General features: G+C 36.8%; 1 protein-coding gene across 1 annotated transcript in view; it reads right to left on the bottom strand.

Moving 5' to 3' along the window:
- Window positions 1–15,974: 15,974 nt before the first annotated feature.
- LOC111872317 (manganese-transporting ATPase 13A1) overlaps window positions 15,975–20,305 on the bottom strand; it is a gene marked incomplete in the record, with an annotated part of 57,042 nt that continues 52,711 nt past the window's right edge. The window contains 3 exon segments of the mRNA XM_023866058.2: window positions 15,975–16,909; window positions 19,206–19,349; window positions 19,643–19,766. Of these exon segments, the coding sequence (XP_023721826.2) occupies window positions 16,802–16,909; window positions 19,206–19,349; window positions 19,643–19,766 (376 nt within the window).

Genomic DNA, 20,305 nt, shown 5'->3' with positions numbered 1-20,305 from the left:
TTCTAAAACAGAGTGGCTATCCAGTTGCCGTAATATAGGAAAATTGTTTTGTTGGCCATGCCTATTGTTTCTCAAGGGAAAAATGTATGAAACAAGACTGGGTTTGGTGATATTAACAACCTTCAAAAAGCATTGAAACGACACGAGAACTCTCAGACTCACATCATTTTAACAATGCAACTTATGTTCGGGAAATCTCGAATTGACTGTCAACTTCACAATCAAAAGCGCCTGCCGACACTACATAGAGAAATAATGAAACACTTGATTGATATTATCTGCCATTTACAAAAGTGGCAACTTGGCCTCCGTGGTCATGACAAAAGCGTGGATTCTATTGACCGAGGTAATTATGTGGAATTAGTTCACTTGTTGAGGAAATATGATCATAAACTCAATGTTCACCTTGAGAACAGTATAGTATTTACAGGTTTATCGAACAGAATACAAAACGACCTTACTGACTCAATACGTGACGTAAATTTTGGTGAGTTGATTGCTATCAGTCCGTTTATTAGATACCACTGCTTCCCTTACCAAAAATAGTACCGCACACCACTGATCTAATGTATCAACTTTTGGGCATACCTAACCATTGTACCTGGCAAGTATTAATAATTAAGGCATCTTCATGACTGTAATGAAAGGATTTTGTTGTTGGAACCGAAAAGCTTTCTAAGATACAATTCTTAAAATATGCAGAGAGAATTTAATGACTTGACCAAATTCACTTGGGGAATTACAAGTGAGAGCACATCATGATCTGACCACATTAACACAAACTTTTGGTCATACTGTGATTTGTCTCGCTTCAGGATTTGCCTGCATATGTATAATCCTTGTTGGACATGAGGTCCTCACAGTGGTGAGCATGAAGAATGTGGTCTTGGTTGTACCATTGCATAGTTTGGAAAAAACCTGACATTTCAGAGCTCTGTTTGCCAACTGCATCTTGGTGGTGATTTTATATTAATTTTTAAAGTGAACAGTGCACAAGTTCGGGTAGCATGTTTAAAAATGCCGGTCCCCAGGGTGACTTAAATAATTAAATCACCAGTCGGCAAACTGTTAAGTTCAGTCAATTCAAAACAAGAGAATTTTCAGGGACTTTTCTGCCACTGACACCGTGATTAGTAGAACCTAGTTTCTATTTACTTTAACATCTCTAAACTGCATCACTGGCAAAATTTCTTCTAAGACATGAATAAATTTAATTTTCCATAACTTCTGTTTTCAAGGATTGAGTACAACTATGAAAAAGGCTGGATGATTGGCTCAGGCCACCTGAACATAACAAACATTAATTGTAAGCAGCTGCAATTCATTACTGAAAGTGGTGGTTAGGAAGTCACTGATGAAGGAGCATTAAAAAAATACAGATTTAAGGTGCATATTGTGCTGTATGAAAGACTGTTCATTGCAGGAATAAAGGGAGATACAAATTACAATATGGAATGTGACAAATGTACAAATTTGAGAAACCTGAAAAGTTACAAGGCAGGAGCATACGCTTCATTGTAACATCTGGTTTCAATGATGTAATACAAATAAAGCACATGCCAATCCTCCCCTCTAATTTTCACCAATTATGTTGGATCCATTCACTGACCCTTCTTAATTTGCCTTAAAACAAGCATACAAATTTGGGTAGTTACTCAGTATGTTTACTGTTCATCACAATGTCTACTTATATCTACATGTACCCCAAACTGTGCATGCAGATGCAGGCTGAAAAAAAGCATTCTGATTGTGCACACTTTACACATTGATATTGGTTTTCATTCAGCATCCAAACATACTTCAAATATACTGAATCTTAAAATTCTTTTCTAAAATTTTAAACAACAGTCATTGTATTCTTTAACAAACTTCAGAGCCATTAGATGTCATTTTCCTTTTACATTCAGTTAATACTGCTTGTGTTTGCTTTGATGACAGCAACTGAATGAAGGTGACTATTTAAATTTACAAGTATTTTATTAGTATGACCATTCAAAGATGAAGAAGGAATTGACTACTGGCCCATTTTCACTTACAGCTTTAAAAGATATATTTTACATAAACTTGGTGTTACCAGCAAATACAGCACTAAAGAGCTGTCTATGACTCTGCACAAACTCTCTCACAAGCCCAAAGCTACATTACAGAACAATACTGGTGGAAGAGACACAAAATAATATTTTCCCTTTTACTCCAAATATCTATGCCTTGAGTAGACAAGTTGTAGGAAGAGTTTTCACAGTGTTAAAATAGTGGTTATGGAAAACTAATATGTGGTTACAAAAGAGATTATAGAATTAGACTGTAATTGTCACATTATAAGGATGCACTAAAACACTAATTTGTGGTTGTATATCTGTGCACCAGCCTCTATCTTTAACACAAGGCGAGGGCCAGCCTTCATGAGACAAATCGCCATTCAAAATAACTCATACAAACTCTGTTTCTGGCAAAAAGGGGATGAAGTAAAATGCTATTTTCTGCTAATGACCATAAAAACAATTTCATATTCAGAAGAAAGAACTTGACATTCCTTTTATGATTTACTAACATAGCTTTCTTTCAAACTGTATTGTAAAAATATTACACGCATATCAACATTTGCATTAGTGCTGTTCAACGGAATAAACTAGAAGAAATTTGTAGCTTTACTTTGTTCTTCTCTTCGTAAACTGAATTCACAGACTGCTGTTTCACATCACAAGTCCTTCCAAATTTGCATGGTGATCCCAGACATCCAAAATTTGAGAGCTTCATTCTGTGTCCTGTCTGGATATATGGCAAGAGACATGTTTGTACCAGGTTTGGCAACTTCCGGATTACATTAACAAATAAAAGTCAAGTTTTGTCTACACTTGTTAATCTTGAGTCTTTGCATGTACAACTTTGTCATTATATTTGATATTACCACTACAAAAAATAGTATAACCAGGGTGTTTGTTGTGGTTTTATTGTCATCAACCGGTGGACTGAAGGTGAAACAATTATCCTCTCTCTCCACCTTGGTCTGGTAATGCCCCAACATATACAAGTCATTAAAACATATTTTTTCCACAAATTATCATGAAAAATATAATAATGGACGATATATATGTTGAAATTTTTCGTATTCTCTTCAATCTCCCAGTTACATTAAAATGCTACAACCATGATTATCGTTTTTGTCAACTTACTTACTCGTAACCTATTCTGAATATACTATGCCTTTCCCTTTGTGTTAATTTAGGTGTGCTTCTACCTCTTGATGCCAACGAAATTATTAAGCATACCCTGCCAAAACCCCTCTCTCCTATTTGCTTTATATGCTCGATAAGACTGTCCTGCTTTTTTTTCATTATAAAAATCTGGGTCCCCTAAGTATTTGCACCACCCCGTTACAGATGGCCAGACAGAATGGAACGGATATAAATAAAAGTGCAATTAATTATGCAGAGTGAAACACAGCAGACACATCAGCTTTTCAGCTCCGTTACCAGACATCCCCTTCTAGAATCGGGTTATCCAGTTCCAGCCAGAATTTTTTAAACTTACCTGAATACCTATCCAGCCCCCCATTCCATGAATGTGTGCACATTCCCAGCCTGATTAAGAAGAGTTTTAATTTAAATTTCTGAAATTTTACACAACCACTATAAAAATTACACATAGAATGATAATGTGTGCATACACCGATAATAAACAGTGGGAACTAGGAGAATGTGTTTTAGTCCATCTAACAGGACAATATAAATATTATGTTTTTGGACATTATCCATCATCCTGTCTTTATCTACAAACACATCATCTGGAGAATTAGATTCCATCTCTGTCTTCTGGCAAAACCTACTCAGTTGGGCCCAATCGATAGAGCTAGTCCCTAGTCCTATAAACAGGACAATTCCAACATTTTATACATGGCAAAATACAAGAAAATGTCACAGATCCAGAGCCTAGCATGACCATTTTCCAATTAAACGATCACTGTACTTTGATGAAAGTTTAATTCTTTTAAGGGTAAAACATGTGATCACTGAATTTGCACCACGTATTCTACTAGAGATTATATTTTACTTGGAACTCTTCAAACAGACTGTTCTGCCACCGAACAAAACATTTTATTACCAAACAGCTGTATTATCACAGAAATACAGTATAAGTAATTTCAAGTTAAGATTTACAGCATAAAGTACCAAAACAAACAAAAACCAATATCAAAGTATAGTAAATAAGAGCACTCCAACCTGTCTGTTACATAAATTTCATTATAAGATATTATAAATACAAACAGTACCAAATTCTGAAGTGTCATCAGGTCAACTATTATTCATTACATGACACTTCAGGAATGATTCTGCACATTATACTGCATCTTGGCCAAGGTATGAACAGTTTAGTTACATGGTATCACAATACCAAATCAATTATTTTCCATTTATTTACATACAAAATGGTATTGTAACAGTTGAATGCGCAATAGATATATCACTTAGAATTTCTGAACAATTCAACCTATTTTATTAAAAGCTGCATAAGTAACAAATTATAGTTTAAACATTAACTTTGTCTCCCTTCCTGCATAACATATCAATCTTGAAATCATCTTCAAAAATATTAAATGAAATAACTTCAATAGTACATGACCAAAAGCAAAAGCCACAACCATTCACCACTACACATGAATCCTGAATTGTGTACAAGCTTCATTTGATCAAATCTTGGCAGTTAGTATTAACAACAACAAAAAAGTTACAATCATAGAGGTTTCCTGGACCCTTCAACAAACCTGTGAAACACTCTGACATTGGTTCACACATATACAAAAAGTTGGAATTGAAAGATGAGAGGAAAGTTTATCAGCAAAAACACGTATCAACATGTAATGCTTAAAAGGGCGGAAACCATGAAAGATTGATAATCTTTAAACTTGTTTCCTGACTTTGCTTTATGGCATAACTATCAAACAAGAATTGTGTATGTAAGATTTGAGGTTTTCACGGCGGTGACTATGAAGAAAGCAGTCTTCTGGGATGTGGCACCGTGTAGATGTGTTGTTAACCGACGTTTTCGAGGAACGTATCACCTCCATCTTCAGGGTAGAAGAGAAAGTAAGAAATCCGCAAGCAAAGAGACCGTGAGAGAACAGTCTGCTTCTACCGGTTCTCACAGTCTCTTTGCTTGCAGATTTCTTATTTTTCCTTCTACCCCGAAGATGGAGGCAATAGGTTCCTCCAAAACGTTGGTTAACAACACATCTACGTGGTGCCACACCCCAGAAGACTGCTTCCTTCAAGAATTGTGTACATTATGCAGAATGAACCGGAAGTAGCTGCAGTCCGGACTTGTATGCTTCTGGATTTCCAAGGGTCATGATATTCGCACACCTGGACCCATAAAATGTTTAGAATGACCAAATAATTTCCAGATTTTATTTCTTTCTATGTGATAACTGCATTTACCATTTATTCCATACTATCCTTTCAAAGCATCCCCTTTTGACTGGTAGCAGCAAGTCCAGCAATTCCATTACTGTTGGGAATATTTGCAGAGGTCCCATGCTTTGAATTTGGCAAGTACAACAAACTAACTTCCTTGAATTATGTCATCAGATCTCGTCCCTTTCTGTGTCAACTTGTTTCAGAAGAAAATCACACAGCACTACATCTGGGGACAACATGTCCTGCCATTTTAATCCAAAATTTATACACAGTCAAAGGAGAGTGAGTACCCATAAGGAACAAAAATCCACTGCCTACGTCAAAACACGCTGACATAATCTCATGGGATTCCCACTACATCAGACCAATCATGGGTTGTGATGTTTCTGTTTTAATGAACACGATCCTGATTTGCTATTCACTTTACTCACAGACAGACATCCTGAAAAGCCCAGCCTTACTGACTAATGTCATTCCATGTCTGTACTTGGAAAGCCAATCAAATGTTTGAGTTATGGTCACTGTCTCCTCTTTCAAAGAAAGTTTTAACACCAACTACATTTCTGTAGTCATACTGCCTAATTTGAAGCAGAGCTCAATGCACATACATCAACTTTGAAATCTGACATTTTTTGATAAAGCAAAAAATGCATAGGACACAACACATAATGTCACTGCACAAGGTGTTAGTTCTGAACAATGCCAGCCACAACTCTGAAATGAATGATAAATGACCCAGCACATTCTACTCTATCTCCGCCTCCAAGAGTCTTATCCTAAAAGCAGTAAGTGGCCAGTCCAGAAATTAACTGATCATATGATTTATATCACACACAATTCCTCTACTTTCAACTATTTTCTTAGTGTTTCTTCCATTTTGAATATCCTGCCAGGAAAACTATGATAGGCAATATCCATACCAAACCATGACAGAATTCTCCATCCCTTCAAGGTTTCAAATCATAAAATACTATAAACAGGTCGAATTAAAAGGAAATATAGTAACACCAAACACAGTGGATGTTTTGACTGTAATTACAGCATAACTTGCCGATATGATGACAAACCATTAGAACATACAACAAACATATTATGATTAGTAAGAAAATGACCAAAGGTTCTGCTTGCTTGTATTCTTTCATCATAAGATCTGAAGTCTGTTACTCTCGCAATGAGATAGTGATTCAATGAGTTTTCACAGTTGAATCTTTCATGAGGAAGAAAATTTACAGAAAGTGAATCTGGAGGATCACTAATAAATATCCATACTAATGAGTTCTTAAAAGGCATGTGTATTAAAGCTTGTCATATCCACAGGTTCAATTTGTGACAAAGATAAACAAAGAGGAATGTGCTAACTGATGAAAAATTTCAAGACACACAGGCATGGTTATAGATCAGTTCTTGCAAATAATGAAAACACTTGGCACAAGTAGCCAGTGTTTCACTGGGATCTGCTGTTGTATATGTCGAACATGCGGGATATATTGTGTAAGAAGCCTTACACGTGAAGGTGGTGTTACCAAGGGAAAAGGTCACATATGACATTTTACTGAACAATATCATAATAATAATAATGGAGACATATTAGTAAAGAAAGATTTTATTCATATCCATATGGAACAGACTATACAAACGGAACTTGCCACTATTGTAAACTCGGACTTTCGCCAATGTTATGTACACCACAAGAAATAACTTGTTTTGAGCCGGAAGGCAAGGGAAACCAGCACTGCTTTCACTTTCCAAAAATTCATATGTTGAAATACGGAAAACATCTGCTAAAGTCGGAGTAAGGCAAGGTCCAGAGGGCACAAGTATCAAAAACATCACGAGGCATTTTGAAGCCCTCCTATTGATAGCAATAAGTGAAACGTAGGGAAAGTCACATACTGACTGGTATAAGTATGGCAGTCAGACACCCCACCCCTACTCTCTGATCTCAAGGTTACCTGCATTCATGTGTGGAGCAGTAGTGTCTTGATATCAGAAGTCGGTCACTGCCCTTGCTTAGGCAGAGTATTGTGTGTTGTCAATATTCGTTTATTGTACTATCAATGTTACATTTTGCCTTATTGTATATTAAATACAATTAGCTGATTACCTATATAGTTGTTAGAAGCTACCCTGCACTGCCTCCCAAGGGAACTGCTCACCTTAGCCAACCTGTCCTGCTACTGGAATACTACATAGATCCCAGGTGCAGGATACAACAAAATCTGGTGTCAGGTGTGGGGTTTATTGATAACAGTGGCAACAAGTACAATACTGGCATAGAAGGCAAGAACAAAGATAACGAAAAATTGGTAAGAAAGAACCAAATTGCTTTGGCTCATTTAGTGAGCACCGGATCTATTGAGGATATTTGTTGTTATTTAGGATGACAAGATACATTTGGGAGTATTGATTTTAGTAAGTGAAGAAGTTACTGGAAGCATCAATTTGAATGCAACTCTATACAAAAGAGTGATTAAATCCTGTACAAGCAAGAGGAGAAGGAGAAATAAACCGACCAAAATTTGTGTCTAATTGTAAATTGTAAATTCCAGCCTACAGTCAGGAGAGCCCTGCAAGGGCGAGATAACTCCATTGAGCAAGAGGGGAACAGGTCCGAAATGAGAGCTAGCAGCCATAGCGGTCCCTGCTAAAAATACATGAGTGCCAGACAAAGAGAAGGGAATATAATAACTGCCAAGGCAGACAGATCGAAAAGCATGGCTGAGGAATACGTTAGCGTGAGCGAAGCACTTAAATTAGTAACTCCCTTCACCAGAAACAAAAGAGAAATTCTCACTTTCATTTCGAATGCGAACACTGCTTTTGAAGTAATCAATCCAATCCATGCAGACAGGTTGTATAAATTTATATTAACAAGAATCGGTGGAGAGGCTAGGATCACGATAGCGCACAGAAATCTGGATAGGTGCGAAGAGCTGAGAGAATTTTTGAGAAATACTTATATAGAAAAACGTACACTAGATTTCACACCAACTGACTATTCCGAGCCTCACAGGAAAAATCAGAAAACATTTCGTTATGGATCCAGAAGATCCAGGCACTGGGTCCGAAATTTAGAGAAGCTGCTCTGAAGGACTGTACGCCAATTGAACCGGCATTTTAACGCTATCCGATAGGTTAAGAAATATTTGTTTTATACAAGGATTGTCTTCGGATAGGATACAAACTATCGTCCGCAGTCAAAACCAGGACGATTTTGACAACATCGCAGAAACAGCATTAGAGGAAGAGAGTGCTATTTTCTCAAAAAATGAAAGGTACAAGGGACCCGAAAAATTTTCGGTACAGTGCACTAATTGCAAAAGGACGGGGCATATGAGTAGCAAGTGTTATCTAAAATATAAACAAGAAGACAAGGTAAATATTTCGCACTTCATGGCGAACAGAGTAAGGAAATTACTTGCTGGAATTGTGGAGAAATGGGCCACGGTTTAAGGTTCTGTAGGAAACCCAGGAAAAATCTAGTACAGGAGAAACGTAGAACCGAAAGGCTGGGAAATGAGAGTGGACCATCTGGCAGCAACCCACCGACGGTCAATGCTACTCAGTAGGCTGCATCTGTGAGAGCGATAGTGAATTTTTAGAATTCGATGTTGATATTAGTAAGGGTGAAAGATTATGGTTTCTACTGGACACAGGGGCAGGGGTTAGTTTGATAAAAAGCCATAAATTAATAGGCACCGCTGAGTGTGATGCTTCTCAAAGGGTGTGAGTGAAATGTGTAGATGGGTCGATAGTGGAAACCCATGGCACAGTGAATGTGTGCGTAAGTGAAGGAAAACACAAGATCAGGTTTAAATTTCAATTAGTGAATAAGCAAGTAGACCTTACTTATGATAATGGTAGAGATTTTCTAAGAGTCACCATGGCCAGAATCTGCTTTGAGAGTTTAGTATTTAATACGCCTGAGGGAGAATGGACCAAAGCAATAGGCGAAAGAAAGGAGAACAAAAAAAAAACGGCAGAGTTCACACCATAAAAGTACCCCGAAGGTCGGAAATGATAACGAAAATACCTGTGGAGAACGGAGTAGAAGGGGCAGAGGGAATATTAGAAAAAATGGAATTAACAGAAGATGTCTATCTAGCCATCTCCTTGATTATGGCAAATAACAATCACGCTATCACTAGTATATTAAATACAAATGAAACAGATGTAGTGATAAACATTACTGAAATAAAATGGGAGGAATATAAGGTGCATGAAGGAGAATGTTTTCAAAATTTTGAGGGATCGCTAACCGCGACTGACAGAGGTGCAAGGAACAGAGCACAGGAAGTGCTAGAGGCACTAAAGTTAGACAATATGAACTCCTGAGGAGAGACAAGTAATGGAAAAAACATGCAAAGATTATCAAGACTATTTTACTTACCTGGAGATAGGTTAAGTTGCATGACCACTGTGAAGAACTCAATAAATGTGGTACCGGGTACAAGTCCCGTACACACGAGGCCTTATCGACTATCTGAGTCACAAAAGGCAGAAACAGAAAGCCAGGTCAATAAGCTACTAAAGGAAGGAGTTATTACAAAGAGCAATTCTCCATGGAACAGCCCTTTATTAATTGTGCCTAATAAAGCCGACAATAGTGGAGAAAGGAAATGGCGGCTGGTAGTAGATTTCAGGAAATTAAATGACCAAACCACTGGACATGCTTATCCATTACCAGATAGAACAGAGACCTTGGACCAGTTGGGGTAATGAAAGTATTTTAGTTGTTTAGATCTAGTGATGGGGTTGGAGGAAAAAGACAAAGAAAAGACTGCATTTGGCACAAAAAATGGTCATTGGGAATATAACAGATTGCCATTTATGTCGAAAACAGCGCCCTCGACATTTCAACGAATGATAAACACCGTACTTTATGGTTTGACGGGAACGCGTTGTTTTGTTTTCTTAGACGACATAGTGATTTACGCAAATTCATTGAACAAACATGACTCAAAACTGCGGGAAGTGTTCGAGAGAATGAGGAAACATAACCTTAAACTCCAACCCAAAAAATGTAATTTTCTCCAAAAAGAAGTAGGTTATTTGGGACAAGTAATTAAAGAAGAAGGAGTACGACCCAATCCCGGAAAGGTGGAAGTGATTGAAAATTTCCCCAGACCAGACTCAACCAAAAAGTTAAAAGGTTTTTTGGGTATGACAGGGTACTACAGAAAGTTTATAAATAATTATAGCAAAGTTGCTGCACCTCTGTACTTGCTATTGAAGAAAGATGCACAGTTTCTATGGAGAAATGATCAAGAAAATACTTTTTGGAAATTAAAGGAAAAACTGATATCGTGATCTATCCTACAGCGCCCTGATTTCTCAAAGTAATTCATACTCACTATGGAAGCTAGCAATGATGGCATTGGAGCAATATTATTGCAGAGTCAAATCAGGCAAGACCTACCGATAGCCTATGCTAGTCATAATCTAAATAGGGCTGAAAGAAATTATACGAAGAGTGAAAAGGAACTTTTGGCAATAGTCTGGGGAATCAAACACTTCAGACCGTACCTTTATGGCAGAAAATTTATAATAGTCAGTGACCACAAGCCACTGATGTGGATTATGAACATTAAGGACCCTGGATCTCGATTACTAAGACGCAGAATCAAATTAGAAGAAAATGACTACAAAATAGTCTATAAAAAGGGAGCACTAAATACAAATGCTGATGCACTGAGTAGGATAAGTGGGTTAGTGCTCAAGGGCGAAGAATGTCTGGAGGAAAATATTAGTGATGATGAGAAAAGGCAAATAATGTATGAATAGCATGACACACCATTGGGTGGACATCGTGGAATGAACAAAACATATACGGTAATAAGCGGAAATTATTCGTGGCCCAATATGAAGCAATGTAAGAGCTGCCAAGTAAATAAGGTGTTAGGTCCCCGTGGGAAAGAACCCATGGAAACCACCACTACGGTGCAGCAACCTTTCAAAAATGCTGTCTGGATGTCATAGGACCGTTAACTGAAATGCAAGAGCGAAACAAATACATTCTGACGTTTCAAGACAAACTAAGTAAATTCTTAGTAGCCATTCCGATACCACAGCAGGATGCCAAAACGGTAGCAAGGGAATTTGTAAAACACATCATTTTAAGAGTTGGAACCCCTAAGAAGTTATTAACAGATCAAGGCTCAAATTTTTTAAGTGAGGTTTTCAGAAATACATGTAAACTGTTGAAAATAAAGAAGTTACAGACAATGCCGTTTCATCCTGAAAGTAACAGCAGTCTAGAACGGAGCCATAGAGTGCTAAAAGAATATGTAAGACATTATATTAAAGAGGATCAAAGCAACTGGGATGAGTGGGTACCATATGCGGTACATGCGTACAACATATCTACCTACACATCCACAGGCTACACGCTGTTTGAATTAGTATATGGGTTCAAGGCTACTATGCCTTCAGCAATGCAAGAAAACCCGAGCATACAATTACAATGATTTTGTAATCGAATTAAAGGGCTAGTTATAGACAGCCTTTATGGTAGCCCAGGAAAATTTAATAAACCATAAAGAAAAAACCAAGGAACAGTATGACAGAAACTCGAAACTACCTTCATTCCAAGTAGGAGACAAGGTACTGTTGTATGATGAGAGTCAGGAGAGGGAGTTCAAGAAAACTCTGCTCTCAGTGGGTAGGTCCCTATGAAATTATCAGTTTAGATAAGGTAAATGTAACCAAAAAAAAAAGACAAAGGGAAGGAATAGTCAAAAGGTCCATTTGAATAGATTAATATCTTTTTACTAAATGAGAAGATAGTGAGAAAAACATAAAAGGGAAATAAATTAAATTTGCATTTCAGCTGTATTGCTGGCAACTATGGGCGTATGAGTTGGATATTGTGGTTATGGCAAACAAGTGGAGCACAAGTTGCAGGAAATGACCTAGAGTACAAAACAGTGAAGTATGGTAAATCACCAGGATTGTATTATGAACAGTTAGGGGAGACAACCCTCTATAACATATACTGGAAAACGGTGGTATACATGAATCTAGGCCAAACTGACCATGATATTGAGCAACAAAGTTAGTACATAACCCATATAAATCAGCTATGTCATGCTACGGAAATTCAAAATTGGACAGACTGTAGTCACTTTAATATACTATCAGTAGAAACCTCTAAAAGAATAAAAGGAAGTGAAAAATTACTACGTTAATTAATAGGGGAAAACCCAAAACCCTTGAGGAAAAGACGAGGAGCACCGAATTTTATCAGCGAAATAAGTACAATTTTATTTTGGGACAGATGCAGATAACACAAACTATTACAATGTACAGATTAAACATTTCAAAGAAAATTTGGAGGACTTATGCAACAGTAACTGTCCAATGTAAAGGCATTACCTGGAACATTTAATGAAACAATCTCAGACCTAGAATATAACACCCAAGTAATGAAAAAGGGGCTAATGAAATTAAAGTCTTACATGGAATGGTTTATCGAAAGTACAGACTCCGGACTAAATTTAATGGACATAAAAATCACAGCCGAAGATCATATCGCCCAGATTAACAATGCCCTCGCAGCCATGCAACTGAATTTAGACTTAATGATCGAAAGTGTAATAAATGCACAAAAGGGGTGTTGCAACCCCAAATAGTTGCACCCAGTTTGATAATAGAAACATAAAAAGAAGTGTTTCAGCACTCCCAAAGGAAACTACGGCACCACTATTATTGGCAGGGATTCAGCCAATTTAATACCCAAAGTATGTGATATATATATAAAGGATGGTATTTTAGGGTATATCATTAGTTTACCACTATTCAGTAGAGGTACATTTAAAATATTTAAGTTGATACCACTGCCAGTAGCAATAGGGCAGAATAAATTTGTTTATATTGAAACACAGAGTAAATATTCGTTGCTATACATCGACCAGATAAGGCAATACTATTTTATGACAGAGAGGAACTCAGAAGATGCAAAACCAGAGAATCAAATAAATATATATGTAAACAAACGGAACCTCTACTGAATAGTCACATGCAAGAGACGTGTGCGATAAAGTTGCTATAACCAAGGATAAATATTCCGAAAATTTGTGACACTAGATTTGTACAACTTACGCACACGATCTGGACACAGTTAGAACAGAGGAATGAATGGATTTATTTTATTCCCATGAGTGACAGTACCACCATTCTGCGTCCCGGAAAGGAACCGTTAGATATTTTACTTACAGGTACCGGAAAGTTAATCATCCAGCCAAATTGTAAAGGGTATAGTCTTATTGCCTTATTGGCCACAAAGACTGATGTACAAGTAAATACTACAAAATACAGAGGCGAACCGCTGTCAAAAGTTGAATTGCAGTTTGAATGTTGTGAAAGTTTGGGTGTTTCCAAGAATTTTAGCCATATCAAATTGGATATGCACTATAAACATATAGTTTCCCACGTGGAGAATTTGAAATATGCTAGTTTTAAGGTTTCAGAACTAGAAGGAAAATTGAAGGAACAAGAATGGAAACACCAGCATGCACAATATCACAAGGCATATTCCGCAATTGCATATATTCTGATGGCTTTAATATCAATATATGGAATTTATAAATTGGGACGTTTCTTGTTAAGACGTGGGTTAAGAAATAAAATGGTGAAAACCACAATGGGACCGACTGAAGGGCCAAGTGGGGCCAAAAATGTGGTAAATATCAGTATAAAAACAAGCAATGAAAGCTTGACAGGGAGCCCTGAAGCCAACCCGCTTCAAGACTTAGACAGCAACATTACAAAGACAAAACAACTCCAGTCACACTGGACGGAGTTGTTTTGTCTTTGTAATGTATTAGTGTGATGGACCAGAATGAAACAAATCAAATTCATCAAAGCTAGTCAAGCTAAACTGGTAAATCAATACATCAATATAAAAAGGAAACTACTAGAACCAATGCACATATATGGTTCAATCGAACTTGTCAAAACAAAAACATAGTGGAAAAGTTGCATTTGGTATATATTGTGCATAACAAACATTGTATGTATATGTATTTTAACACTCAAAACACCCATTGTGATAGTAGTTTCCAAAAAAGTATCGATGTCCCTCTGATGATGGTCTATAGGGACCGAAACATGTAGGGGTGTTAAGTTTTCAAGTAGTAAAAACTTCAATAGTCACACTGGATGGAGTTGTTTTGTCTTTGTAATTTGTTAGGGTGACAGACCAGAATGAAACAAATCAAACTTAGACAATTGTGCGACAAAAGGCAGTACTCCTGAGCTTAGAAGGTCTAGGTGATTACGAACCACAAAGTCCTGTTTTTAGGCTCAATTTAAGTGTAAATTTGACCTTAGTTAAAGGGGGGAGGTTCTTTACTAATTTGTCTCCATTATTATTATTATTATATTGTTCAATAAAATGTCATGTGTGACCTTTTCCCTTGGTAACACCTCCACCTTCATGTGTAAGACTTCCTACACAATATATCCCGCATGTTCAACATATATAACACTGCAATCACAGAAACAAGACAAATTAAATTTTGTCTGTATAAGATAAGTTGGGCATGAACTTAAGCAACAAAACTACACAGCAAGAATTCACTCTTGCAACTGGGTGTGACAAAATGTGCACAACAGCGTTGTTAATCCACAGATGCTACTCATAAACAATGAGGCACAGTTTTACCTTGGTACATTCTGCTAACTAGCATCAGTCAATATGCAGCATGTACAAATATGGAGCAGACAAATCTTCATGCCATATGATACATGCCAATGTAGTATGAAAGTAAAAGTGTTGTGTGCTGCAAATAAGTGGAAAGTCACTGGCCCAACATTTTTTTCAGAAAACCAGAAATTCAGAACAGTAAAGGTAAAAAAGGTAAAGTTGTCCCTGTGCTTAACTAAGTAAGCATTATGCCATGAAGACACACAGAGGAGTGGATGTATAGATCCACATTCTATTGACCTTGACACAGGTAGAGGTGAATGGTCAGGTTCTCACCATGGCTGCTTTAGCCCGACAGATATAAGGCTGGGTGGGCCCCAGAGCCAGACTGGACGATGTGGAGAACAGAAAATTATTGACCCTAGGGGGACTTGAACTCCAACTTCGCAGCCACCCAGCAGGTAGCCACACGCTACAGCAACTAGGCTACCCCGGCTCCCATCAGAATGGTATATATGATATATTTAATCCCTTCTCTAACCAAGTGACAGCTGAAGAAAGACAATATGGATATTTCCAGCAAGACAATGCTGCAGTACATACCTGTTGACAAGCCCCTGGCTGTTAAATATGAGGGTTTGGGAACAGAATAATCAGTGAAAGTCTTTGGTCTCTTACAACCCTTGATCTCAAAGACATACTTTTTAGCTCTGATGGAACCTGAAGGGTGAAGTATACAAAAAACTGCTTCACTGTTTAAATGCTCATGAACAAAATAACATGTTTAAGTGCTTGAGCTCCCAGGGATAAACTTCAGAATGCATCACAAAACTTGAAGAAAGTCGTCTTCTGGGTTTAGGCGCCGTGTATTCTTCGTTTTGGCCGATGTTTCGGAGGAACGTTCCTCCGAAACGTTGGCCAAAACGAAGAATACACAGCGCCTAAACCCAGAAGACGACTTTCTTCATAGTCATCGCCGTAAAAACCTGAAAACTTACATCACAAAACTTGTTTATGAGCTGTTAGGCATACATCATGGCAAATGCAGGGTCACTTTCTGAAACTCTCATAAAAATTTGGCAAGTATGTGGCCTTTTTACAATAATCAGTTGTGGAGTTATGTTTGAGTTGGGAATACTTGGGAAGAAACCTGCACTGTTCCTCTCCAGTTGGACTGTAAGTTACTGCTATGCCATCGCAAGCAGCAAGCTTCTGTCTCAGCTGAACATCCTGTGGGGTCACAGATTTTTTTATTCTTACTCAACATACTTTTAAATAAAACTTCAAGATAGTCACTGTTGTATTTGGAATCGCAGAATTCTAGCCATTTAGGTTCACCATTTCACTACATCATACCAAAATTTTATCACAAAGAAGTGAAACATCACAGCAAAACATACAACTACAGAGTGTTACATTTGTTTCCTTTTTCTTGAGTTACAAAATGTAACAGACATTTTTGTGAAATTAGAGACATCAAATTCAGGGTTTTAAATATCTCACCTTTTGCTTTGGACACGACTGTAAAAATCAGAAATAATTAGTTTCTTTTTAAAAGAGTTTACTCAATACCAACACGTTCCAGTTGAAATGTTACAACAAACTGCCTCAATTTGAGACTCTTAAATAAATGCGCATCAATGCTGAAGAAGTCAGTTCGGAATACTGAAGCCCACGGCAGCTGAAAATAGGTTCTTACATCGCTGTACTTTCAATTAATCTAGAATCATACACTCACTCCTCATTTAATCCGCAACTTTCCTTCACCAAGCAGCCATAAACAAACACGATCCACCAGGAATGAAAGAGCAAAGTCTGCAAATAGCACCTGCACCAGGATGGTCCGAAACTGTTAAATACACATAAAATAAAATATATTATTACAAAGTGGATAATTTTCAGTCCAGTGTGACATACAAGTTTACAATACTTCAGTCTTTATTCACCTTATGTGTTTTGATTCAAAAGAATCATCATCAGAGGCGCACCACTACAATCAGGAAACACTGTCACATAAGATGTTTTAACAATATGCACTTAAGCTATGAATAATGCTCACTATATAAATTTTGTTATTATCACAGTTGCTTAATGCAAACATTAAAAACTAACCGTGATAATAACAAAAAATTTATATAGAGAGCATTATTCATAGCTTAAGTGCATACTGTTAAAACATCTTATGTGACAGTGTTTCCTGATCATAGTGGTGCGCCTCTGAGGATGACTCTTTTGAATCGAAACATGTAAGGTGAATAAAGACTGAAGTGTTGTAAACTTGTATGTCACACTGGACTGAAAATTATCCACTTTGTAATTAATAGTGTGACAGACTAGAATGAGACAAATCATATTATTACAAGTTCATCATACACTGTGCACCTTACTGCCTTCTCTGCACATGATAAGAGACTGCATACTGAGTTCCCATAGCTTGCCTCCTGAGAGACTACGCACATACCTACATATTTTGTGGGGAACATTTGCATGCAGATTTCAGTACTTTCTGTTTAAAACTTACTTGAGGCAAAGAAGTTATAAAAGTGTATTTTCAGTCAAATTGAAAGGTACTTGCTAAATATAAATAAAACAATAAAGATACTTTCATGTCAAATTTGAGGTTCTCAGAACAGTGGTTATGATGGGTATTAAGAGTTTTTTGGATATAACACCATGTAGTCCACTGAAAGTCATGCAGTGTTCTAGAGGAACATAATGCCTCCATCTTTAGGGTTAAATAAGCTAAGAAAGATGCTGGCGTGAAAGCAAGTGGCAAGCATTACATGATGTTATATCCCAGAGGATAGTGCTCATCCAAGATGCTTTCAGTTTCCAACAGACTACAAAATTAACACAATTTAACTCACTGTCACTAATGTGACCTTAAGGCTTAAGTTTTTAACAATGTACCATCAATTACACAGCCTGTGTAGCACTAAAGAGGTAAAAATTGTTACATCTGTAACTCCAATAACACTGAAAATCAAGTTACAAAAAGAAACTATGTTTGCCAGCTCTGAATGATCATGAAGTGTCTGCATTTACCTTTAGAAGGGAACATGAACTGCAAGTGTTTTAAAACAAGGAACTCAAGGAAATACTTGGATCTAATGAGAGAGAGAGAGAGAGAATATTTACTGTCAGGTTACTGAAATAAAGGAGACTTGACTAGATATGAAACAGAAACAGAAAATAGAAACAGAATGTTTTGTGGAGGAACCTCCAAGAAAGTGGATCCTTGGAGGACAATGAAGTTAATAGGATTAATTTTTATATGCTCTTAGAGAAATAGCTCACAAAATGGGTGAGATATAATCAATAATTTGTATAATGTTGGGCTTTGGTATTAGACTTTCTGATACAGTTTGTTAGAATATTGTATTTAAGCATCCTGTTGCATTTCTATAACATTCACATAGAATATTTATATTACAGTTCCATCAACAATGCAACCACTTTATTCCTTGGAATTTTCACTTTTTACACATGTTTCGGCCCCAAACAGTCATCATCAGATACTTCCATTCGCCAAAACTGTTACCTGCACTGAACATCAGTCATACATTTCACTTGTAACTGCACTGTTCTATATTAATTTGGGGTTATGATCCAGCTAACATTACTCAATTCGCCATACACTGTGACTCGCTTTCTATTGCAATTACTAAACTTTCTTTAAAATTTCTAAAATTCAATTTAAGTTTTAAAAAATTAAGAATAATTAAAATTTAAATTGAATTTTAAAAGTTGTAATAAAATGTTAGTTAATTGCAATAGAAAGTAAGCCACAGTGTATGGTGAAATGACTAATGTTAGCTGGATCATAACCACAAAATTAATATAGAAAAATGCAGTTACATGTGAAATGTATGACCAATATTCAATGCAGGTAACAGTTTTGAAAAATTGGAGTACCTGGTGATGGCTGCTTGGGGCCAAAACATGTTGTAAAAAGTGAAAATTCTAAGGAATAAAGTGGCTGCATTGTTGACAGAACTGTAATATAAATATTCTATGTGACAGTTTGTAAGATAACAGAATTCACTAAACAGAGATGTGGCTGTACAGTTTCTCATTTAAGTTATATATCTCAAAGGTGAAGATCATAACATGGAACTATATAAAATATGGAAGGAACAACTTACTTCTGCAGTGAAATCTACTATTTCAAACTGGTATGCCATATCTGGAAAAATGCCCATTGCCAGAGCTAAAATGGCACCTGCTGAACCTACAATACTGTACAGAAGAGCTTTGTTCTCTGTGAGGCTCTCCATGTATGGGTGGCCCTACAAAATAAGTAAATCAAAAGCATATTATAAGACAGTAAGAGAAAAACATTAGTTTGAAGGCTGCAAATGTTCTTCTCAACATAATTAGTAACAGATACACATATCAATTTTCCATAAACAAAACTACCCGAATCACAAGCTTTCCTCATGCATGCTTTTCAAATTGAAATGAACTGGTAAATCTGTCCCACAAAAAATGCACACAATAATTGTTCCTCATTGCTATTATTCAGGTAATTTCTCCTAACTTATATTTGTTCTCTTCCGAAAGTACAAAATTTTGGACTTACCCGATAATTAATGGCGAATGTAGAAACCTGCAGAGCCATGGAAATTATGTATACCGTACTATTCAACAAACTGGGAACAAACTCCTCCTCTGTTTCTTCTGTTGTATCTGTTGGCCTCTCTTCTCTAACAAGGAAGAAAGTATATTAGTATAAAAATTATGTTTCTGGACATTTTCCATCACCCTGTCTTTATCTAAAAACACTGTCCTGTTTATTTTTCAAAACACAATATTCTGGAGACTCGATTCTGTCCCTGTCTTCAGGTAATATCTACTCAGTTGGGCCCAACTGATAAAGCTAGGATTACATTTGTTAATGTGTATGGAGTCATTGAGAAAAAAAATAATTTCAGACTGTGAACATGTCCATTTTTGAAAAATGTGCCTAATGTATTCAAATATATGACATAATTCTCCTTAATATTTATCATGTTGTGTGCTGTGTTTTGTTTGAACGTGTTCATGTGTGTTGTCTGTTGTCTTATTGTAGTAATGTGTGTTATTTGTCTGTTGTCTTACTGCAGTACCACTGCCACATGGTGAAAACCCATTTGCAGTTAAATAATAATAATATTCATAATGTGTATGTATTAACAGTCTTCAAGTGCATACAATTTCATTTACCACTTCCACACTACATGTTTCGGCAGTATGCTGCCATCTT

The sequence above is a fragment of the Cryptotermes secundus genome, unplaced genomic scaffold, assembly GCF_002891405.2.
Source record: "Cryptotermes secundus unplaced genomic scaffold, Csec_1.0 scaffold848, whole genome shotgun sequence".
NCBI classification, from domain to species: domain Eukaryota; kingdom Metazoa; phylum Arthropoda; class Insecta; order Blattodea; family Kalotermitidae; genus Cryptotermes; species Cryptotermes secundus.
The sequence above is the reverse complement of the archived record's forward strand: the minus strand, read 5'-3'. Positions and strand labels throughout refer to the sequence as shown.